The sequence below is a fragment of the Hyposmocoma kahamanoa genome, unplaced genomic scaffold (genome assembly GCF_003589595.1).
Source record: "Hyposmocoma kahamanoa isolate Upper Pololo Valley unplaced genomic scaffold, ASM358959v1 95, whole genome shotgun sequence".
NCBI lineage: Eukaryota > Metazoa > Arthropoda > Insecta > Lepidoptera > Cosmopterigidae > Hyposmocoma > Hyposmocoma kahamanoa.
In genome coordinates this window covers 11,587,859-11,610,270 of record NW_020654972.1, presented here as the reverse complement: position 1 = coordinate 11,610,270, position 22,412 = coordinate 11,587,859, and the positions used below count along the sequence as shown (strand labels likewise).

At 36.1% G+C, this 22,412-nt stretch overlaps 1 protein-coding gene across 2 annotated transcripts in view; it reads left to right on the top strand.

The window, feature by feature from the left end:
- Nucleotides 1–1,969: 1,969 nt before the first annotated feature.
- Nucleotides 1,970–22,412, top strand: part of LOC113238149 (alpha-(1,6)-fucosyltransferase) — a 45,181-nt gene continuing 24,738 nt past the window's right edge. Inside the window, exons 1-5 of one of the 2 annotated variants that reach the window (XM_026474894.1) lie at nt 1,970–2,121; nt 10,512–10,685; nt 11,889–12,008; nt 13,271–13,303; nt 19,705–19,911. In XM_026474894.1, coding sequence (XP_026330679.1) covers nt 10,555–10,685; nt 11,889–12,008; nt 13,271–13,303; nt 19,705–19,911 — 491 coding nt within the window. In that variant the 5' untranslated portion in view covers nt 1,970–2,121; nt 10,512–10,554. The remainder of the gene's footprint in view (nt 2,122–10,511; nt 10,686–11,888; nt 12,009–13,270; nt 13,304–19,704; nt 19,912–22,412) is intronic. The other variant, XM_026474895.1, reaches the window with a different exon arrangement.

The following is a 22,412-nucleotide window of genomic DNA, read 5'->3' as shown; positions in this document are numbered from 1 at the left end:
GTTGTAGGCCAGCCGCTTTCGTGCTAAGACGACTTTGATATTTGAATTGTAGTTATCATTTATTAATTACGAAACTTTTATAATGGTCGTGAGTTGTGCTATACACGGCCTTTTACCATCATATACATATACGGGATAAAGAGGTTTTTTCGTTTTCCGAAAGATGAAATGAAGTAATTAAAAAATTTTGTCTAAAATAAAAATACAATATTATATTAATATAAATACCTAATGTATATGTGTAATTATTAGGATTCATTAATAGAATTATAAATAATAGATTCCCGTTATAATTTTCGCAATGTTGCGGCTCTGACCACATACGAGAAAGTGATGGATGGGTAACCCTGCCAATTCACGCACACATTTGCGCGTGTGCAGACAGCGCCTTGCTGTATGTAGTACTAATATGTAAATAACTTTCGACTAAAATTATATCTCAGGGTGACGGGCGCAGTGACTGCAACTTAAAGATGTTTGCAGATGTTTGCAACTTAAAGCTCTGCGTGGTACTGTAATTGTTACCATCATCAGGCGCACGACGACACGACTCATAGAACTGATGGCTCTTACTGGTAGACTTCTTGAAGAACGTGACACAAATGTAATGGAAATCCAAGCGCTCAAGTCTTTAAATTTAACATTGAAGGGAAAATTTGATGAAATTATATGATTTTGCGAAAAATTAGAAAACGTATGCAAACTGAAGGAATCAGCTATTGAGAGTTTCGGCAAAATCAGACTGGTACATAAAGACGCTCTAGACCGCATCAGATTTCTGGACACACAGCTAAGGGAATCAAATGCTGAAATCGCATTATTTTATAAGCAAAGTCGAAGATACGACCACCTATCGACATTTTCACTTCGTGAGGAACTAGCGAAATTGGACAGGAATTTATGCGACATTAAACTATGTGGCGTCACAGAACTCAAGATTTTCAAAATTGAACAAACAGGTAAGAAAAAACTACACCACTTGAGAAAATAAAGTCGGTGAAGTCAAATCTACACAAGCACAAGATGAAGATGGCCGAACAGGTGAAAAACCTACTTACTACTTATCAACAACTGAAGGGACTGTCAGCTGCAACCGACGACCTTTTGAAGTTGGGAACTGAGTACAAAGAACTTACTCAAGTTCTTTTACAGGATGGATGAACTTAGTGACTCGGACGAACTAGTTGAGTTTAGGCAGACTCCATCCCCACTGCCTATATCGTCAACTCAACCAGTACGAGCTTCGTATGCTAGTGTTGCTACCAGGAAACGAAACTGTTGAAGTTCAGTGCCCTTATCATGCAACCAAGATTAACTGAACTCCCACCAGGTAATTCAGAAGAATGATTGTTTTTTCGGATAAAATAGGTATAGGACTAGGCCACCATCTAAGTAACCATTTACAGCAAAGGGTAGTCAACTATTGTTATCCAGGAAGTACTTTTAGTCAATTTATCATACTATTAAGCGGTCACAACTGCGATAAATTTACAACTGTGATTCTTATGCTAGGTAATAGTAATAACATCAGTAAAAAGGAAATAAATAGTAGCATTTACGTGTTCTTGAGAATACATGAGAAGTTTGGGTGTAAATTCCTGCTAAGTGCATTCCCTTACTGCTCTGATTTAGGCACTACTTATAAATGAGTATATAAAGAATTTGTGATACAGTCAAGAGCACATCAAGCTTGACACTTTGGACTTTGGACCGTTCTTGTTGCAAGCGGCATAGAGTTAAATCTAAACCTTTAGTGTTAAGCTTGACGTGCTCTTGACCCTGTACTAATACCAATAGAAGAAGGAAGAAGATATGACTTGTCGAATCTTTGACGCCTCTAAGTAAATGTCAAACGATTTAAGCCAAAGCCTTAATAAATAAAAAATAATAATCATTCAACTTCATTCAAGTCTAAGCCATTCATTCATTCCATTCAATGTCATGTCATTGCTCCGAAGCTCGACTGACGGCTGACGGCTTGTTCCGTGCGGATTTTTTGTTTGTGCTGTATGAGACTATAGTGTAGATTATAAAATCAAATAGTTTGTGGCTTGTTTGTTTAAAAATTATACTGAGTGAACCGTGTAAAATTAAGGGATATTATTTTGAAAGTGTATTATGGTGAGTGTTTTGAAACTTATGTTCTTATTCGACCTATTCGTGTTTGCCGTTTGTCTTAATACACTTCGTTATTTCCATGTTACCACGGTTTAATAAGTTTTGAATCTACATATTTGGCTGTATGAACCTGAACCTGTGAAGAATGGTCGAGAATGCATGGATTGATTGTTTGATGCGGATGTGTGTGATCGTGATTTGTCAGAATGAAATAGTTGCGGTTAGATATTATTTAAATGGCCAATATCCGTAGACAGGAGACGGTGGTCGGCGGTCGTCCTCGTATGTAAATCGGCCTGCGCCGCCGCCGGGGACTGTTGGCCCAACAGTGTTGGGTCCGCATGGCCACTGCGGCCACTCTGTGACCAGCATCATAACAGCATAATTATAGTCTTGTGTACTTTGTCCAGACCATTTCGTTAGTTTTTTTGCAGTTTATCCACTGATCTCATGTTGGACGGCTTTAATTGAAGGGAACTCTATGTTGTGAATATTTATCAAAGCTATTAATTTTTTGTGAATGTAAGTAGATCATGTTTTTTTAAATTCTCAACCTAAATACTAGTACCAAATGTTAAAAGTATTATTAATCGTTTAATTTAAATGGTATTTTACGATTTAGACAAATATTGGAAAACAAAATTAGCTACAAATGCTGTAGTTGATTTTTTTTTCTTTTATAATATGGCAGACAACCACCAGGGAATATTAGGGAATTCTCTGTACCATTTTTATCAGCATACTAAAAGTTAACTCAAGTGTCCACTATTCAGAAACACCAAATCAGAACCAATTTAAATTTTTTTTCTCTAAATTGGTCCTACTGGGGTTCAACAAGGAGCCTTCCCATTAAACACCCCTAGTGCTAATTGTAAGGCCTCTAAGGTTGTAAAATTTGTTTAGTTATAAATGAAACTATTTTTTTGGATTCAAATCATGAATGTCATGTGTTCTGTAAAGAGCCTGAAACATTGGTTTATTTAAAAACACATACATATGGTAGTAATAAATAGTCATGAATATAAATTAATGTAATAAGTCAATATTTTTATATTTATTTTTATATACATATATTTGGTGAGCTCTGCAGCCTTTAGGCAAACATGGAGTCTGTTTACAAACAATGATATTCAGTAATGTCAAGTATTTGTCATTGTCACCATGTTGTTAGCATTGTTATGAATTTTGACATAATTCGTGGTTTGACATCAAATTTAACATTGCTGCTGCCTAAACATTGGTGTTCTTGATCAATATTAACTGACAACATTGAAACTGGCATTAGCCTAAGTTTAGGGGCCGCCATTAAGGAAAGAATAATAATAACCTCTATATGATGCTGGTGTAATCTAAAAAGGGCACTGCCAATAAGCTCAAAGAAGAAGAAGAAGAAGAAGAAGATTACCAAATACAAGGAATATAATTGTTGGTAACAAAGTCATATCATATTATTATACTATTATTTTAAAATAATAAATTTAAAAAAAATATTACAAACTTTATTTAAACTTTAAAATTTAGTCAAAAACAATTTTTACATTTCTACACATTGGTCTTAATTTTTTAAACACCGGCGCAAACGCCCCTTGAGTTATAATAATAATAATGGTTTATAAGTTTGAAGATTTTGTCTGTATATCACAAAGCGATGTATATGTAACTTCCAAAGGGAATTGATTGATCTCAAAGTTATTTTTTAATTTGAAGTCTGATTTAATAGGAATAGTTCTAAACTATGATTGATATTTTCTCAATTGGTGTTGGAACTGGGTTGGAATCTCAGGCATAAAATGAATGTTTATTTTATTTCCCCATGTCTGATATTTGGAAATTTGGTGTACTTTGAAAATCCAGTTTTAAATAGTTAGTTTAAATTTAAATTTAAAAAAATAGTTCTTATAGTAGTTTACAGTATCAAACATGTACCCTGTAAGGGCGTAGCAATGTCAATTTTTTAAATACACATTTTGATTACCATTAATTAAAATATCATTATAATGGTAATTAAATCTAAACAAATATTTTCTGAAAAGTCAATGAATTAATTGGAAAATGAATGTCAAATTGAAGTCTAAAGTATTTCAAAAAAATTAATCGTCAAATTATTCTAGAATTATATAATAATAGTCATAACATTTGTCATTTTATTAAATTACATAATTATGTCATATTTTTTATAAATATAGTTAACATATCAAAATTCCTTTTTTATGAACTATTACTATTACTATTTAATTAACTATTACTATTACTTACACGGTAACCTTGGTGTGGCTATCGGGATGCTGTAGACTTCCCAACTCCTCTACTGCTTACTGTAGAACTATTGGTTTGGTGTCATGAAACTGGTCACAACAAGTTGTTACCTTATGGATGGTGACTTTTTTGGAAGACATTGTTTGGTGTCAGTATAAAAAACAATATTTTAGTCAATAATATAATTTCCCTAGGCAATATGTAGCACATTTACATAAGCACATCTTTGTGGATATTAAAGTAATGATAATTTGTTAAATAGTAATGAAACAAGTTTTTTACTTAACATTTTAGTTTTATTAATTGATTATTTCGAAGTCATCTGATTGATGTAATAGTTTTGGGAAATGTTTTTTAATTATTGCATATTCACCATTCTCACTCTATTAATTAATATATTAAGGGTTGTAGACAGATATTTGTTTCCAATCTTATTTCTTGCTTGAAGATACACTTATACATTTTGCACATTCATAAAATGATTTTTTCTTATAATTTTGACTAAATCTGCAATTAGTTATTGAACTGTAAACAGATCTTCATCTGTACTATAGTTATAGAAATATAATGCAAGGATATATCTTGTATTTAATAGTATAACACCTCTGTGTCACAATTTCATCTTACATAAAACAGTAACAATTTTATTATGATATGGAAACTGAATCTCCATAATATGGAAGAAATGGTATTAGACCCAGTTTCTGCATTAGTCGGGTTATATCTTTTTATTTAAATAAATGTAAGTAGAACTATGCTGGTATTGTTTAAATACAGATAAAAACATTATGCACCACATTTGAATGTTTATTGTGGTACAATGAAATAATCATATTCCTGTGTCACATATGACATTTTTTAAATTGCATGTTATTGACGATATTCAAGTACATATAATAGGTAATTATTTAAAAAATGGAATTGTATGCGAATGCAGTACATTTACAATTTACATTACATATCCCAAAATTATATCTTATGGTTCTGTTGAAGAAATGGCTACATAGTAATAATAGCTATTATACTTAAGTCACTGTTTTGTGATGTCACTGTAATTTTGTGTGCAATAAAAAATATTTCATTAATCAATTAAAATAAGACGTACACATTGTCACTCCCTTGGTTACGAGGCTGTGTAGACCTCTATTCGTCAGTTTTGCTTGAATGCAGTGATGCGAAAGGGTTGCTGTACCATTAATTATTTGGCGGAGGTGCTGGTCAGAAGTCTGTAATCATTTTCGAAAAAATCCATTGACGAAAAAATATATAAATGACTAGGTAAATTACATACTCCTAAAAATTTTAAAATAATACCTTTGTTTTTCACTGAATAACAACAAACGTTTTATTTCAAATATAAAATTGTGACTTTATGTCGCAGGTAAAAGAAGGTAGGATATTTTATATAGCAACTTTGTGTTTGCACAGAGTGTGCTAAGAAATACAGCGAATAAAAACAGACTTTTGCAGTTGTAGAGCTCTTGGTGAACGAGTTTGTCCACGGTAGTACTGTCATCGTACATATTTCTGCCGCCAAATAGTAATGTGAACATTGCCGCGTCCCGGTTCTGAAGGGTAACAGGGTGCTGGTGTGACAGGCTAATGGGATATACCAACTTTATGTGTAGGGTGTCTGTGTGGCAATGTAACTGTAATCAGTAGTCATGTCACAGATTACTTTCGAGTGCTTATACACGACGACTGTTAGTAGCGATGCAAACGCGCGTTCGTGAAAAGTGCGAAAGGAAAGCGTAAAATCAATGACTTAGGAAAAAGTATATAGTCAAATTGAGGCTATAGGTACATTGATTACTATATGGTATGAAAACTTAAAATGCTTAAAATTTTAACGATAGAAAAAAAACACAAACTTATCTCGAAATTTTACAAGAAAACCGCTGTATACTTTACATATTACCAATGATTTTTTTTATATCAACTGAACTAAATAGAACACGCATAGTATACGATATACCTTTTTACAAATGACATTAATTTAGTTTGTAAAAAAATGAATTCTGATTTCAGAATTATATCATATCATATTTATGGCCAGTGTCCTTGCCGCTCCCACCCAAGCAAAATGAACCATATTAGTACGGGAAAAATTTTAATTCGTGCTGAGGTAGATAATATTTCGTTTTTATAAATATATCTTACGGCACGTATAAAGGTTTGCATTTTCCAGTTTTTTTTACAACACCAAATGACATGCAAAGTAGCCGATTCTAGCAAGGAATATGTTATATTTTTATCCGTTAGAATCTTACAGTTAGATAACATTTTAATGTAAAATAACACAAAATGTCTAACCATGTTTTTTTACTTACAACAGTTTCGTCAATCTGTATATGTCAAAATGTATATGTATGTATGTACACCGGTCTGTTGTACGAAATCACTTTTAATTAAATTATCAAATCGTAACTAAATGATACAAATTAATGATGTGGTACAAAAATTACATCATTAATTTGTGTCATTTAGTTAATTTTAACTAGGTACAGTCACCATCAGAAGCAGCTTAATAGTTTTGTTATTGTACTCTTTCACAAACATTCATGACAATATAAAAAAAACAGTCGTGTATCTCCCACTAAAAACATAAATGAATGTGTATTTTAAGAGGATTTATTACACCGGCAAGTCATTTTAAAGATATTGCTTCGCTTCAATGTTAATAAATTAGGAAACAGCCGTACTGCTCGGCGGCTTTCGATCATAACTGTAGGTAGTAAAGCGTGAATCGTTTATTTAATAGAGACCCGGCAATTGGCATTATTGTCTAGCTCATTTATCTCTGCATTGTTTATAATTTTTACTACTTCGTGTGAAACAGTTTCGTGATTATTTTGATCCATTTACACATAGAACGCCGTATCTCACTTTGTTGTAGCCGGGTATTGCGACCAACGTCAACAATTAGAATAACTGAAAATAATCACAGGAACTATAATAACAAGAAATTACAAAAAAACAACCACAGAGCAATTTGTAATTTATAATAATAATAGCTTATTATAATTTTAGTAATACAGTAATAAAGACAAGGTCGGTGATCCAACGGTTTCCACTGGGGCCACTGGACGATGGGGTCCTGTGTTCGTTTTTCCGGTAGAACCAATTTATAAATGAATTTTTAAAAATTGTTTCTGGTCTAGATGTTAAGGATGTTCTGCCCCGGAGTTAATTCTGTTGTTCTGGTACTCATAGTACAGGGAAGTCCTTAATGTGGGACAATGTAATTGGTGTGGTCTGGCACATTAATCTTCTCCTATTATTATTTTAATAATTCGTCATAAAATTTTCTATGATTATTATTAAATCTTTTACGAATTTCTCTAAATACTGTAGTTATAATGTTTGTTGGTAGGTCAATGTGGTTAAAGATTACACTGTATGAAAAATCAGTACCCGCGAAATAGATAGTATATAGGTATGTATGTAGCAGTAGATCTCGTTGTGAGAGAGTCCGTCCAGGGAAGTACAAGTACTGCCACCTTACCTATTTCTGCCGCCATGCAACATTCCTGTGTTCCGGTTTTGAAGGGTAAGGGTTCTGGTGAAATTACAGGCGCATGAGACTTATCAACCTGTCTCTGGGTGAGACGGGCGCAGTGGCAGTGCCCCTCAGATCTTTGTTTATTAAAGCTCTGTTATGGACAGGCGTGTTGCTTACCATGAGGCGCACAACTTGTTCGTCGCTTGACTTGATATCATTAAAAAAAATGTACATATCTTACTTATTCCTGTCACGTTTAATTTTTGAGGTATCGGCTGATATAATTTTAATTATTTTCGATTTACGTATAATAATTGTAATACGTAATGCAGTAGACGGAATCTGTTCATTTGATACTGGTCTTTATGTGACGAATTACCTGAGAACGGAATTGTATACTTTTGCAAGATGAATACCGAAATAAGCCATCATCGCGAGTGCAAAATTTCACCAAACTAGTTTTGTTATCTGTATGGACAATACGTTATGTTCTATTCCTTGAGATAAGAGTATTTGACTAAGTGCGAAATGCGTATTCCCTATAATTTGGGCGTATTATGTGTCAAGATGAGTCTTGGAACGCTCTTGTCTTGGCAGAATAGACATAGAACATTTATACCATTGGCAGGATCCGAAACTGTGCCGTGAATCGAGTAATTCCTACAACGATTGCAAGACCACTTCGGTGGTCAAACGGTTTGCACTGTTGACGCTGGATGTTAACGCTGGTCTCGGGTTCGATTCCCGATACGACCAATTTGCATTGGTAAAAGGCGCGTATCTTCACGAGATCAAATTTTAAAGGAGAGGGTTTAAACGCTATTTCTTTGTTATTTTAATGGCTACGATTTTCATTTTTGCACAGTAACCATTAATTTACGTTATTTACAGACTGATAACAATAATAGATTCCATTACATTAGGCTAATTAGGTTGCCAGGACGTTTAAATGGCAACTTCATAACGTATGCTAGTCACGCGCAATTTTAGACGATATGGTCGAGGTGATCTAGGTAGTTCCCCGGAGGTGTAGTTGTCAAGCATATTATTTTTAACATCATTATCATGAAGATCACTGTAAGCTGTTGTAAAAGGCTTTTTAGGTAATCAGAAAGTTGGCACTCTCAGTGAATAATTTGTTACACGCATATAGACAGATGCGCAAACATCTGAGGGGCAGTGCCACTGCGCCCAACACTCTGGAGCATAAGGCACCTTGAAAACGACACCGTTCCTAATCGAAACTCTCGCTTTTTCAAATTTAGACTCAATTTCAGAAATTTTAATGACTCTTTTCTCATAAGTTGACTTTTTTGTTAGTGACACTATCGATTTAAACGTGCGATAAGTTGACTTGCCGGCAGAAATTAATAGTAAGGTCGCAGTACTTTCTTGGACGAACTCTTTCACAAGGAGCTCTAATGCTACTAAGTATCTAAATTAAATGTAGGTAAGTTAATTATAGTTTTTTAAGTGGTGTAATACGCGCTACACAGAGCAATACAAAATAACAGTAAGGAAATGCCGTTAATTGATTTGTACCTATTGATTTATGTAGCTTTTGGACAGGTGCGTGACTATAGCATTTATAGCGTTCGTACTGATTTTTCACATTAATAATCTGGTTGTCGGTATAAGGAATGTAGTTCAAAATTACGCAACACCGCGGGGGTCCAATAACTTGCCAGCTATTGTAACATTGTTAATGCGCAGCCGGAGGGCCGGAGTGGCGCGACGAGTCCAATGTCACTTGTTTTGATATGATAACTCGTGCGCTAGGCCCCTCTAGCCTAGACGTTACACACATTTTATATCACATCTTATAGTCGAATCGGAGTGTTCTGGACTTGATAATGTCTATGTGTTAATGTAATGTGTATGTGTACTGCTGCTAAGTTATATTTTTAAAATGTATTTCATCAGTTTCGGCAATTCAGGCAATATTTTATTTTATTGAAAATGTTTTACTACCATAATATTTATATATATTTTTCGTGAAAATATTCAACTATACAAATATCGAGTAAATACGTTAAAAATCCTTCGATCTGATTGAACACGAACTAGGGACTGTGGAACTAACCACATCGGGGCTACCGCTCTTACCAACTGAGCTGCAGACCGAATCAGCAGATCTTATGAATTTGTGTATGTGCTTGTTACGGTTTTTATATTCGATTTAAACGGCTTTTGCTGTTAGTGCCATCTGCGAGGAAATATGAAGCTTTTTCACTCAAAGAAAACTTAAACATCAAATTTTGGCTTATGGATTTTTTTTATTTTTGTGTTAAGTGTGTGCTACACGACGCCAGCACCAACCTTTTGTTTTTTTTTCTGTTTGGTCCTGTGGTTGACTGGTAGATAGTACCGTATTGAATTTTGCAAAAAATATTATGAATAAATAAATATATAAATAAAGTTGTGGCAGAGCTTGCGGTAACAGACGCTGGTTAGAATAAATTCGGATCGAAGGCATTTCATAAGAATAACGTATTTTCGGTTGACCACTTGACATCGTAAGCTGTAGCTGCTGTCAAACTCGTTTTATCACAGTTATTTTCATTTACAAAAAAAAGGAACACGTACTAACGTTCACTTTTGAAAGTTGATGCTCTATACATGATTTTTTTTGTAGACTAAAGGTGCGATGAGCTGGCGGACGCGATGACGGTGTCGTAATGCTGCAGTGGGGTGCGCCGGCCACCGCCAGGAACTTCGCGATGTTTTACCTCGCCAGGTGGAAGCATGTGGCCGTCGTCTTGCTCTTCATCTGGATTCTCGTCACGTACTTGGTCATTTCACCGCTCAGGTACCAGTTCTTCCTTGTTCATTCGCTTTACAACGCGCTCCGAAATTTAAACTAGCGCACTCGGAAATTGAGCGAATGGAGCACTTTATGCCTTAATCCTTAGTTTCCCTAAAGTGGTCCCTACCGCCACCCATTGGGCGCTGAAGAGTCCTAGGGGTAAGCAATCGGAGAACGTTGATGCTAGCCAGAGGGTGCTACCGCATTTGAAGAAAAAAACCTAAAGGTATCTCAACGTTGAAATTTTTTTATCTTGCCTAAGTGGGCGGTGAGCCAAAAAGTGTGGAATCTAAGGCCTTAATGCGTAACCAGAACGTCTCAAGACAGGGGCGTTTGGCTATTCATCGAGGCGTTCTGGTCCCAACCCTAATGTATGGCAGTGGGTGTTGGGTACGGCAGAAAAAACGTGAAAGTAGAGTGAATGCTGTACAAAAGAGAGCTATAAGCAATATGCGATGTAAGTCTTTAAGACAGAATGCCAAACAGTGTAGTAAGAGAGCGTTGTGGTATGAATAACGTGACCATACTTCCCGCTTTGAGCGGGACAGTCCCGCTTTTAAGCCTAGTGTCCCGTTATCCCCAAAATACTTAACAATATCCTGCTTTGCTTAAACAGGACGCACATGACATTAATTTTAAAAAATAGCGCGAAAGCGAAAAATATATGAAACCAGCTCACCAGACTACACAAGATTAGTTATTTTTTGTAATTATTGATCATAAAAAAATTTTAGTTCTTTTTTAAAATTTTTTAATCATTGAACATCTTGTAACTATCATAAATATGTGTTTAATTTTTAAAACAATACTAAATGTGCAGGCGTCCCGCCTCTGGGGGGAAAATAATGGTCACGTTAGGTATGAAGGCATCAATGGTTTGGTCATGTAGCAAGAATGAATGTTGGTGGATTGACGGCACAAATTTATACAGCGAATCGGCGTACATATCTCAATCAGATTGGGATATCCTTGAAGAAGGCCGGGTTAAAGTGCCAAGAATGAACGGGCATGTATGGAGAGATTAATGGGAGTGGAGGAGGCGAAGGAGGTTTGTCAGGAGCGTTGCAGATGGAGGTCATAGCCTCTGCCACCTCGGTAGGAGACAGGCGTGATGCTTCTGCTGAGAATGGTAATATGCCAGAAGAAAATATAAATTCAGAACATAGTCACTTGATACAGCTTAGTAAAGAAGTAAATATATTACAGGTGTAGTGGAAATCCAGATGAGGTGGCGGAGTACCAGGCACGGCTGCGGCATGTATCCACGCAGCTGGATACCCTGCGGCAGCAGCACACGAATCTCATTGCACAGATAAAGTCTTCGGGGTATGTAACATAATATTATACACTTTATGACAGTGTACCCTATAGATTACCATTTGTTGTTGACCTACCTACTACCTACCTAGTACTGAGGATTCTTGTTTAAGAGCCGGGCACAACTTTTTACAAAGTCTTCACACTTACGATCTTTCAAAATTGATATGTTCCAAGTATGTGAAAAGAGATAGCACGAGCGATTACACACGGCGTCTTTTAGTTAGCAGCGATGCAAACGCGATGCAAATACGATGCATTAGCGATGCAGTCGCTAATCGTTTACCTTTACACACGCGCGCGATTTTAAGCAGCCAACGCGATCCAAGCGCGCGACAGGATCGATACGAACGCGCGTTTGCATCGCTACACTTGGGATTTATAGGCGATTGCATAGATGCAGTTGCGCGCTTGTGTCGATGTAATCGCCTATAAATCGCAAGTGTAGCGATGCAATCGCGTTCGGAACGCGTTTGCATCGCAACTAAATGTCACCGTGTGTAACTACTCTTAAGGGACGAATAACCTCGCAAATACATTTTCATCACACTTGCTCGTAAGTAGTTGTATAACGTTGAGCAAAACTAGGCGGTATTTTGATTATAGGGCGGTAAAGGGTTTTTGTTTTATTTCTGCTCCCGCCGCCGCCACCCACTTGGGGCGTGAAGTAGACCTCGCGCCAAATTCGCGCCGTGGTCCAGATTCGCGCCGTGGTCCCGATTCGCCGTAGATTTCTTGATTTAATTTAAAAAAAGTACTATAAATACTTAATTCCTTTTTTTATATATCATTTTTGTAAAACACATACTCGTAAATATCATGAGTATATAAATAAATAAAGAGTACGTTTTATATACGTATTGCCAAAGCAAAATGTTTTAATACTCAAAAATGCCCTTTCTACTTTGCTGTGCCCTTACAGGGTGTCACAAGTACACTTACAAACCACTGTACGTACATTATCAATAAGTGTGACAATGCAATAAATAAATAAATAAATAAATGTTTGTTCCTTATATAAGATTTATTTGTGAGATACTTAAAAGTTTGTAAATATGACATGAATAAACTATAACGTTATTAAGTCTAATTTTCCTTTTCGTCTTCGACTTCTTGGCAAGTGTGATGAAAAACATTGTATGTCACACAGGCAGAACAGCAATTACAAACCTTCGGGCCATTAAAGCCCTCTGTTCGTAATTGGCGACTTACCGCCCTCGTGACACAATGTACTATTACTTGCCTAATAATTCACAAATAAACATTTGCAGCCCAACAAGAAACGAACCAGTACAAACGACTAGGTAAGATTTGCAGTATAAAGCGTAAAAAATGTGTATTGTTCTTGTCTATCAATAGGTGTTTGTAAGTGTAAAACACGATGAAATATTCACATTTATTGTACTCACAGGGTAATGCACAAAGGAACTAATAATGGGTAAGATGAAAAATAAATTCTATCTAATCGTAAACTATTGTTTGAATTGCATATTTAGTTGTATGTAATGTATGAGGTAATAACTTCGTTGGCGCTTCAGTAATGTGAAGACGTGATAATCTAATCAGATAATCAGCGTCATAAAAAACCGACATCACGAGTTCGTGGAATTACATCTCTTTGCCAAGTTTTATTGAAATAGGTTTCCGGATTCCACACCTAGTTTGCCACCCTTAGAAGTGGAATATTTCCTTCAGTTTTAAACGCGACCACCCTCTGCACCTGAGGTAACCCTCTTTCGAACAAAAAAAGAATAATCAAAATCGGTTCACGAGTTATCGCGTAACATGCGTACAAAAATTTTGAAGTCGGTTAAAAACGGTCAAAATTCCGTCTTATATCCAGATGGCGCTGATCAATTGCCTGGAAGTAGTTTATGTTTCCGTGGATGTCAATTAATTCCTTTTTAATATGAAATATAAGTCAGTATTTTTCCTTGTAACATTATTCAAATATAAATCATGAGTTAAAATTGTTTTCTAAACTTTGACAAATATGCGTATCATAGATGGCATTGTGTGTTACAAACTAATTTATAAATTAACGCTTCATAATATAGTTAGATGGCGCTAATTCTAAACAAAATAAAACAATGGCTGGCACTATCCATAAGAATCTGTGCAATAAGCGCCCTCTAGTTAATGTGTTTAAATCACTAGAAATTAGAGAAGCTTTGAGCTTGTCAACGTAAAACTAATTAGCAATGGTCGGTAAAAGGTGTTTCACATATTATATAGATACAAGGAGCGACATAGAGTTGATAAAACCACCAAATATTAATTAATTACTGTTTCGAATTCCGAATTTCCGGAAGTGGTTTTACTGTATCGTAGGACAAAACTACTGACCTAGGAAGTCGAAGTTCGATTTTAAAGTAATTCTAATGGTGCCACGTAAAAATGCAATAGATAACTGACCTTTACTAAAAAAACGGAGAATAACGACTGCGTTCATAAATTCAAATCACTAGCAGAAATATCGTATTACTGCTTGTCGCTTAAACAACACGAAGAAGTGCCATTTTAGACGACCATTTATCTTCATAAATAGAATGAAGAGAGGAGTTTCTTTCATCCGGAATTCGAAAAAAGCAATTATTTAATATTTGGTGGTTTTGAACAATTCCATTTATGTGAAACACCTTTTTAGGACCATTGCTAATTAGTTACAATAATAGCTATTTGTAACTCGTCGCGACACCTGGTGTACCAGTAGGTACTAAACACCCGGCTACGCCATCTTGTATTTCGATTAGCAATCCACCTGTGTTACTGGTCAATGGTGTTACTGTGTGTTTGGATATCACTTTTGTGCACAAATTTACCTGTATGTAAAGACACTTTTGTCACTTGTATATCGGTATCCTGTATACCACACAGTAAAGGGAACAAGCTGTCACTTTTCGATCTTGTAAATTAGAACCCCTATCAGCCTGATTTAATTTAATACCCCTTGAGTTAATAAATATTTATGTCTGCTGAATTCGTCATCACCATTATTAACCAATGTAAGCGACTCTTTTATGGGGAACTGTATACGTTTTTACAATCAAACCCCGGAGCATATATTAAGATTATCATTTCCTAAGCTTAAAAACTACATTCAAAATATTTTTATTGAAAAGTCATATTACAAAATTGAAGACTACGTGTTAGATAAAGATGTACTAAAAGACGCCATGGCTCCAGAATCCACACAAATTGGATTCAAAGTGTATTCCATAACATTCGAAAAGAGCAATCCCTAGAGTTTCTTGCTCGTTCTTCTCAGGGAGGTCAGCGTAGTGAACGAGCAGTAGCTTAAATGTGACGTTTTCAAGTGAAAACTTATTTTACCTATGGAATACATGATTCTTTCACTTGACTTGATTTTGTTTTTTCAAACAAACTAACGTTTCGGGTTCTTTACAGGTCCCAGGGTCACGGCAGACTGAGATGGTAAAGTCATCAACAAAAATAGAAGTGGCTTAAGTCTCAATTACTATCAGTCCCGCTGTCATCAAATAACGCACGTTCATAATTTGAAAGACTATGAAATCTTGATAAAGATTAGTCGCAGTTTTAAATTTATAAAGAAGTAACAAATTCTAGACTGTTATTATAATTGAAACTTTATCGCGCACTTATGCAGATCTACTCTATTGGTCTGTGGTTAATGCACACCACGGTATTCTGAACTATCTTATCTATAAAAGTTATTAATTTAAATACTTTATTACACAAAAAAAAAATAGTTTCATTTCCGATGTGTAGCAATAAAAAAATAAAATCGTGATAAATCTAATTATTATTTTTTATGATTCAACATGGATTCAACCTATGTTATAATCAAAATAAACCTTGGCGAGCATCTAGTCTAGTGAACTATAACGTCAGTCCAAAGGTCCGAGAACTCATTGAGTCAACAAATCTCACGGTCAATCATTTTCCTGGCCCGTGTATGAACATGGCCATGAGGTCCATGGTATCTTGATAAAAATGTATTTCGGTCCCTTTAACCTTGTGACTCTAACCGAACAGCTTATAGCTAGTAAACAGCATCCGGCAAAAATATTAAATATTCTAATATCTCGTAATGAACGATCAGAGCGGTAGTAGTTGGGAAAATTGTTACTTTCCAAATGATGTACAGTCAACAGCAAATCAAGCAATACAATTTTCTTCGGAAGTCACTCCAGAAGAACCGAAGATCCGCATCAAGTACCTGTAACTTTAGTTCCATATCACGATAATATCCGGCATCTCGAAGAAGGTTCACAACTCTTGGAAAACGTGTCAAGTCCCCAATACGTATTGATCCAGCATGGCGGGCTATGCCGAGACTCTTATAGGGAGACCTGTGCACAGCAGTCGGACGAATGATTTATTCATGATGATGATGATGATGAACAGTTCTAACGCTTGTGTGGTTTGAAACCCGTTTTTAAATGTGTAAACACGTTTTTGTGCAACTGAAGTACAACGACATGACCACTATGTTACACTACACTGGTAATCTCGAAGTGCCCTCACCATGTCGTCGGGGATAATGCAAATCCGCGTATGTAGTATATTGTTAAAGACGCGTATCTGCACCAAACCAAATTTAAACGTTATTACTTTGTCATCCAATGGCTACGACTTTCAATTTTGCACAGTAAGCATTAATTTATGTTGTCTACTAATAACTATCACGCTAATTTGGTTGCCACGACATTTACGCGGATTTAATTTGACCACTAAATTACTGAAATGGAGATTCGTAATCAAATGCTAGGTACGCGTAAAGTGCAATTACCAATTATAATCCCCGACAATATGCGATGTATGTGAAAATAGTATTGATTGTGGTCCATGTATTCTATAAACGATAATACTAACAGATGTTAGGTATTATTGTAAGATTGCTAAAAAAGAAATGAAAATAAAAATTTTTGCCTTGATCAGTTCACGTGAACATGCAGAAAATGGAATTAGTTTTTTGACATTTCAATTAATGAATAAAAAAAAACATACATATAATTATATTTTTGAGATCTTTTTTTGTAAAATTACTGCACTAGTTTTAGTTAGATATGACTATTAATGCTTTCTATGTGATTTGTGTGTGAATAATATTTTCTATGTGGAAAAAACATTCAACACAAGCGCAGCTATTTTGCACGATTTAACCATCACTGGGTTCGCGGAGTAGCAAATTAATTTACTTCCATTTTTATTAACATGGACTTCCACAAAGTAACGCCTGAATGTATTAATTATTTTCTATGTGTGCGATCGGTCCTTGTATTAATAATCGTACATTATATGGTTAAAGCACAGTATGATGTTGCACAGTTGATTTACGTGACACTTTATTTTTAAATCTTTTCAGTTTTCTATTACCAAAAACTGTTATCCGTTCGAATATATTCTGTATTCGGATGATTAATTTAATCGCAAAAAAGGGGGAAATATAAACTTGGCCGTGATTTAAATCGTTCAAATAATTTTATGAAATTTTACTGCCTGTTGTATTTCGATGTCGAATTACTTGCGTACAAAGAACAATTTGTGGGCGCCATTATAATAGTTTCACCTAATAATTACTATGGTATTATCGCCTGAAATACTTAAATTTTGACAGACTTCGTCTGATTTCCAGACCTCTACGCATTATATCACACAGAGAGTTTCTCCAAACTTTATGTTCGCTTTTTCGGTAGAGTTTAACCATCGTGACGATTTCAAGTGTAATAATGCTTACCTGTAGCAATTAATTATTATAGGAGTCAGATTTATTCATTCTTTATTTTTCAGATTCTTGAATGATATATTCTTCCACAATAAATTGTTCCATAGATTATCCTAGACTCTCTTCTAATATGATCTTGGCAGAAGGAGCGTTTTTACATTTTTTGGTCCTCACATCAAATTAAAAATTCCCTATTCGAGTTTCGATGCTCATTCTCACTTTACCACGAAAACTTCGTAGATATCATTGCTCTACTAATTGTTTAGCTTTTCCGTCACCGACTTTGATGACATACGAAGTCTCATCATTTCGGATCACTACTACATCTGGATTTACTCCCGCCGCTGCTCGATGTGTGGCTCCTCAATTTCCTCCCGCTAAACCTGGTCTTCACTTTTACGCTCTTCTTACCTGGACTGTGCAGTTCACCTTCACCATGCTTATGTGGAACGGTTACCTACGTGTGATGCACCACTGGAGCAACTGAAGCCGACGCTCAAGATAATGTAGAACTCCACCTCCGAGTGCAATTTGTCCCGTCATAAAATTCGGTGCCCTCGAGTCCTGCACTGCACCCGCTGTCTGGCCAACAACCTCCGCTGCTTTCTGGTCCTGCACCTCACTGCAGCTCCGTGCCTCCATCTTCTCCTGTCTTCACCTACACTACATCACTCTACTACATTCTCAAAGCTGTCAGTTTTTTTACTGTTGTTTACTTAGCAATTCTCGTCTTTATCATTCCAAAGCCTTTTAATGTGGCAATTCATACAATGACCTTCTTAGAATTTTCTGAACGCATTCAGAAATATTTTGAAGCACGCATGCGTCTTCCCTCAGTGCTCGATCCCAGAAATATCTGTGGAACGCGGCCCGCGGCGTCCGCTTCCCTGCGAGTACCCCATCGTTGCTCTACGCAAGTAATTGTGGTTTGTTAAACTGTTGCGAGTGATTGCTCCTTGCTCCGTCCTTTTGAGCAAAATGATGATTATTTACATACATGTAACTTCTGTGGCTATTTTTAACGATTTTCCTTTCAGTTTTCACATTTGTCCATTAATTTACATCTAATTATTCAACTCCTTCTGTGGCGGGACGGTTACAATGCCGGGCTGCCACGCAGAGGTGCCAGACTTGATTCCCGGGCCGGGAGAATTATTTGTATGGCCTACACTTATTTCTCTCGTGAGTTTGGATGTAATATGTGGTTGTCTATGTGTGTGTCCATGGCATCCGCGACACAGAGTTTCCCTAGAGCGGGGCTATGTTGAGTGTGTGCATTATTATTATATATATTATTTTTATAGTGAAAATCATTTACATCTCAACACTTGTCACATATCTTATTTAGAATGTTAATAATTTATTTGATTGGTGGTTCATAATAAGGCCACAATATGTTGTTTTCGAGCACGGCACAGTCAAACAATCATGGCATATTTAAGACATTATCATATTTTTGTATAGAGAAATCTGCTTTGTAAATATACACAAATAATAGATACATTATTCGGTAATTGACAATGTGCAAAAATTTTAACATAAAAGGTATTACTTTCTTTTTTTATTTATATATCGAATGACATAACCTAGTTATCGACTGCTGAAGTGTACCATATTATGGTATCGTACTTGTGTTTTTATCCTATTTTTTTTATACCCTTGTATCAATGCTTAGTTACTTCTTCCATTTTTATCAACAAGGAACTGTTTTTTTTTTTACTATTTTGTTGTAATTTATATTATATTGTGATATAAGATGTTTATACGCTTTAAGATGTAGTAGTAACACACAGAGATATTCTCTCAGTTTGTAAAGTTATTTTTGATTATTGCTGATTGTAGCAAAATATTAGCGGCGCTGTGGAACTCGTCAGCATTTTCAACTGAACTCTTTTGTCTCTTCGCGTGTCGTTGTGCATATTAGTTTATTAAAGTGTTTTGTTGTAATAAATAAATGATCTTATTATTATTTGACAATAAAATGCTTGTTCGTAGGTCGAGCGGCAAAATAAACATAGACCCGTCAGCGTTGTTCGCGGGCGACGGTCCCTCGGAGGAATACGAAACGTTGCGCCGGCGCATCTACACCAACACCAAAGAGCTGTGGTACTACATCAAGAGCGAGCTCAGGAAGGTGCTGAATGACAACGACAAGACAAGTCGGATAGAGGCCGTGCTGAAGGACGTTGGGGAAAGGAAGAGGTAAGCCATTACCAGAGGTCACTAACTTCAACTAATGCACAGAGTGGATAATGTGAAAAAATGAACAAAATAGTTATTAAGGCTTTCAGTTTTGCTGCTTTCCGCGTCCCGGGAAAGATAATCGAGCCTCGGTGCCCTCTCGAAAATCCCGGGAAAAAGAGAGTTTGAAAAATAGGTTTCCGTACATACTTATAGACATTAAGGTAGTCAAGACGTGATAATCAAGTTGTTTATTAACTACAAATATAGAAGCAAAAAGGGGCACGTAAGAAACAAGGGGCGTTTAATGTAGTTTCAGACAGAGGACTTGATTTTGTTTCTATCGTTCTTCGATCTCCACAGAAGTTGGTTAAATTACGGACACATTGGGGGCTTATCGACTTCTCAAGGCACTGCAAATGTTATGGACAGGCATGTCGCTTACCACCCGGTGCACGATTTGTTCGGTATCAATAAAAAAACCCATTCCGCAGTATTGTCATGTCCGTGTATTCTGATAAACAATGACTGTTTAATGGAATTATAAGATTCAATTGTTTAGTATATTTTTTAATACTGTTAATTTTGTGATTTTCGCTGTCTTAAGTGTCGATATTCCTGGTTCCTAATACATCAGGCCAGGGAGTTTACTCTCGTTCTCTCGAAGCAATTTAAAAGGCAATGTCAAGTATGAAGCTTCATTCGCATCATACGTCTTTTAATTTACTGGAGTATAACTTTTTGATAGTAATTGTTTCGGACGAGAGTACAGGGCCTGAAAAATCGCCGAGACTCGAAATTTTCGAGTGGGACGTTCCCGGTAATGACAGTTGTGAAACTTTCATTTTAAATATACTGTTCAAAAATGTTCAGGGACGGATCAAACGAGATATGAGATATGAGAATTTACATAATACTAATCCCTAGAAACTTTTGATGTGTGTATATTATCGTAACATAACGAAATCTCGTAATTTTTTACTACACGTTAATTATTCATAAAAGTAAGCCAACTGTATTATTGATTTCCGTGTGTTTGTTGATTGATTGCGTGTCCGTTAAGTATTCTGAACCATTTCAGTGCTTGGTGTGGTCTTGACTTTTGACGTTGTGTGTAGACTATAAATTGACATTAATTGTAAACTACATAAAGGGTACCGGACAAACACCAATCTTTTTGATGCGGACTCTAGTAACGAAATGAGTAATTTTAAGTAAAATATCAGTTTTATTCAAAGCAGGGTAAAGCGTGAAACAGACAGAGAATGGGTGCGGGTCGGGCGCGCGTCGGGTCGGGAGCAAGGCGGGTGTAATTCCGTGTATTTCTATGGGTGATAACAGACCATGCGTGGGCGCGGGACGGGCGCAGGTCGGTTCATGGTCGTGTTTCACGTTTAACGGCTACAACCAACGTTTTCAATATATCGCTAGAGGGCGCGTGTGTTCACACCACAGCGAATAGCTGTACGCAGTTTATGGAAATATTTCAATATAGACAGTACTTAGGAAATGAAACAATTTTTTCGGTTTTAGATTGCGTATTTTGCTTTTTTCAAACAAACCAACGTTTCGGGCCCTTTACAAGTCCCAAGTCAGGTCGCTGCTGACTGAGATGGTAAAGCCATCAACCAGTTTTTTTTTGTTTTTTTTTTATTATTTTTTATAGTGCACATTTGAACTCCAACTCACCAGGTAGAAAGTGACGATGAGGTCGACTATAGAGCATGCACGCAATATTAATGCAAACCTGTTTTTCACTGTAGACTTAAATTCGAATAAAATAGTTTCGTTTATTTCTCTCGTGAGTTCGGGTGTAATATGTGGTTGTCTATGTGTGTGTCCATGGCACCCGCGACACAGGGTTTCCCTATGTTGAATGTATGCGCTATTATTGTTATTTGTTTTCTTTCTTTTTTCTATAAGTTTCTTATGTGTAACAATCGCGAAAACTTTAGAACTCGATAGACTGTACTTTAAAACCCATATCAATAAACAGCGTCCGGTGCTAAATGCTCAACGGTTATGGTGACACTCAGATCTCTAGATGCTTCTCTAACTTTTGTGCACCTTTCTAAGGCCCTTGTTTATACCAAAATGTACATGACGTGAAGTTATTCAGACCCAGATAAAATTATTCCTATAATCACATGAACGTTATAATGAAAATATCGCATTCAAATTTAGTTTTTAACAATAATGTAAAATATTTTTTGAATGTTCTTCCTTCCTTATTTTAAATTATCGAATGAGACTAAAATGTGGGCGTTTTGACGTAATTCGGTTTTTGATTAAAAAAAAAAACAAATTACACCAGGCACCAGCGACAGACAAGCACCACTGTTTGACATCTTGTACCAGCAGTAAAGCTCCTTGTGAAAGAGTTCATCCAGGAAAGTACTGCCACGTCACCTACTTCTGCCGCCAAGCAGTAATGTGAGTTGCGTTCCGGTTTTGAAGGGTAAGGGTGCTGGTGAAATTACAGGCACATTGTCAAGTTATGTCTCTGGGTGACAGGCGCAGTG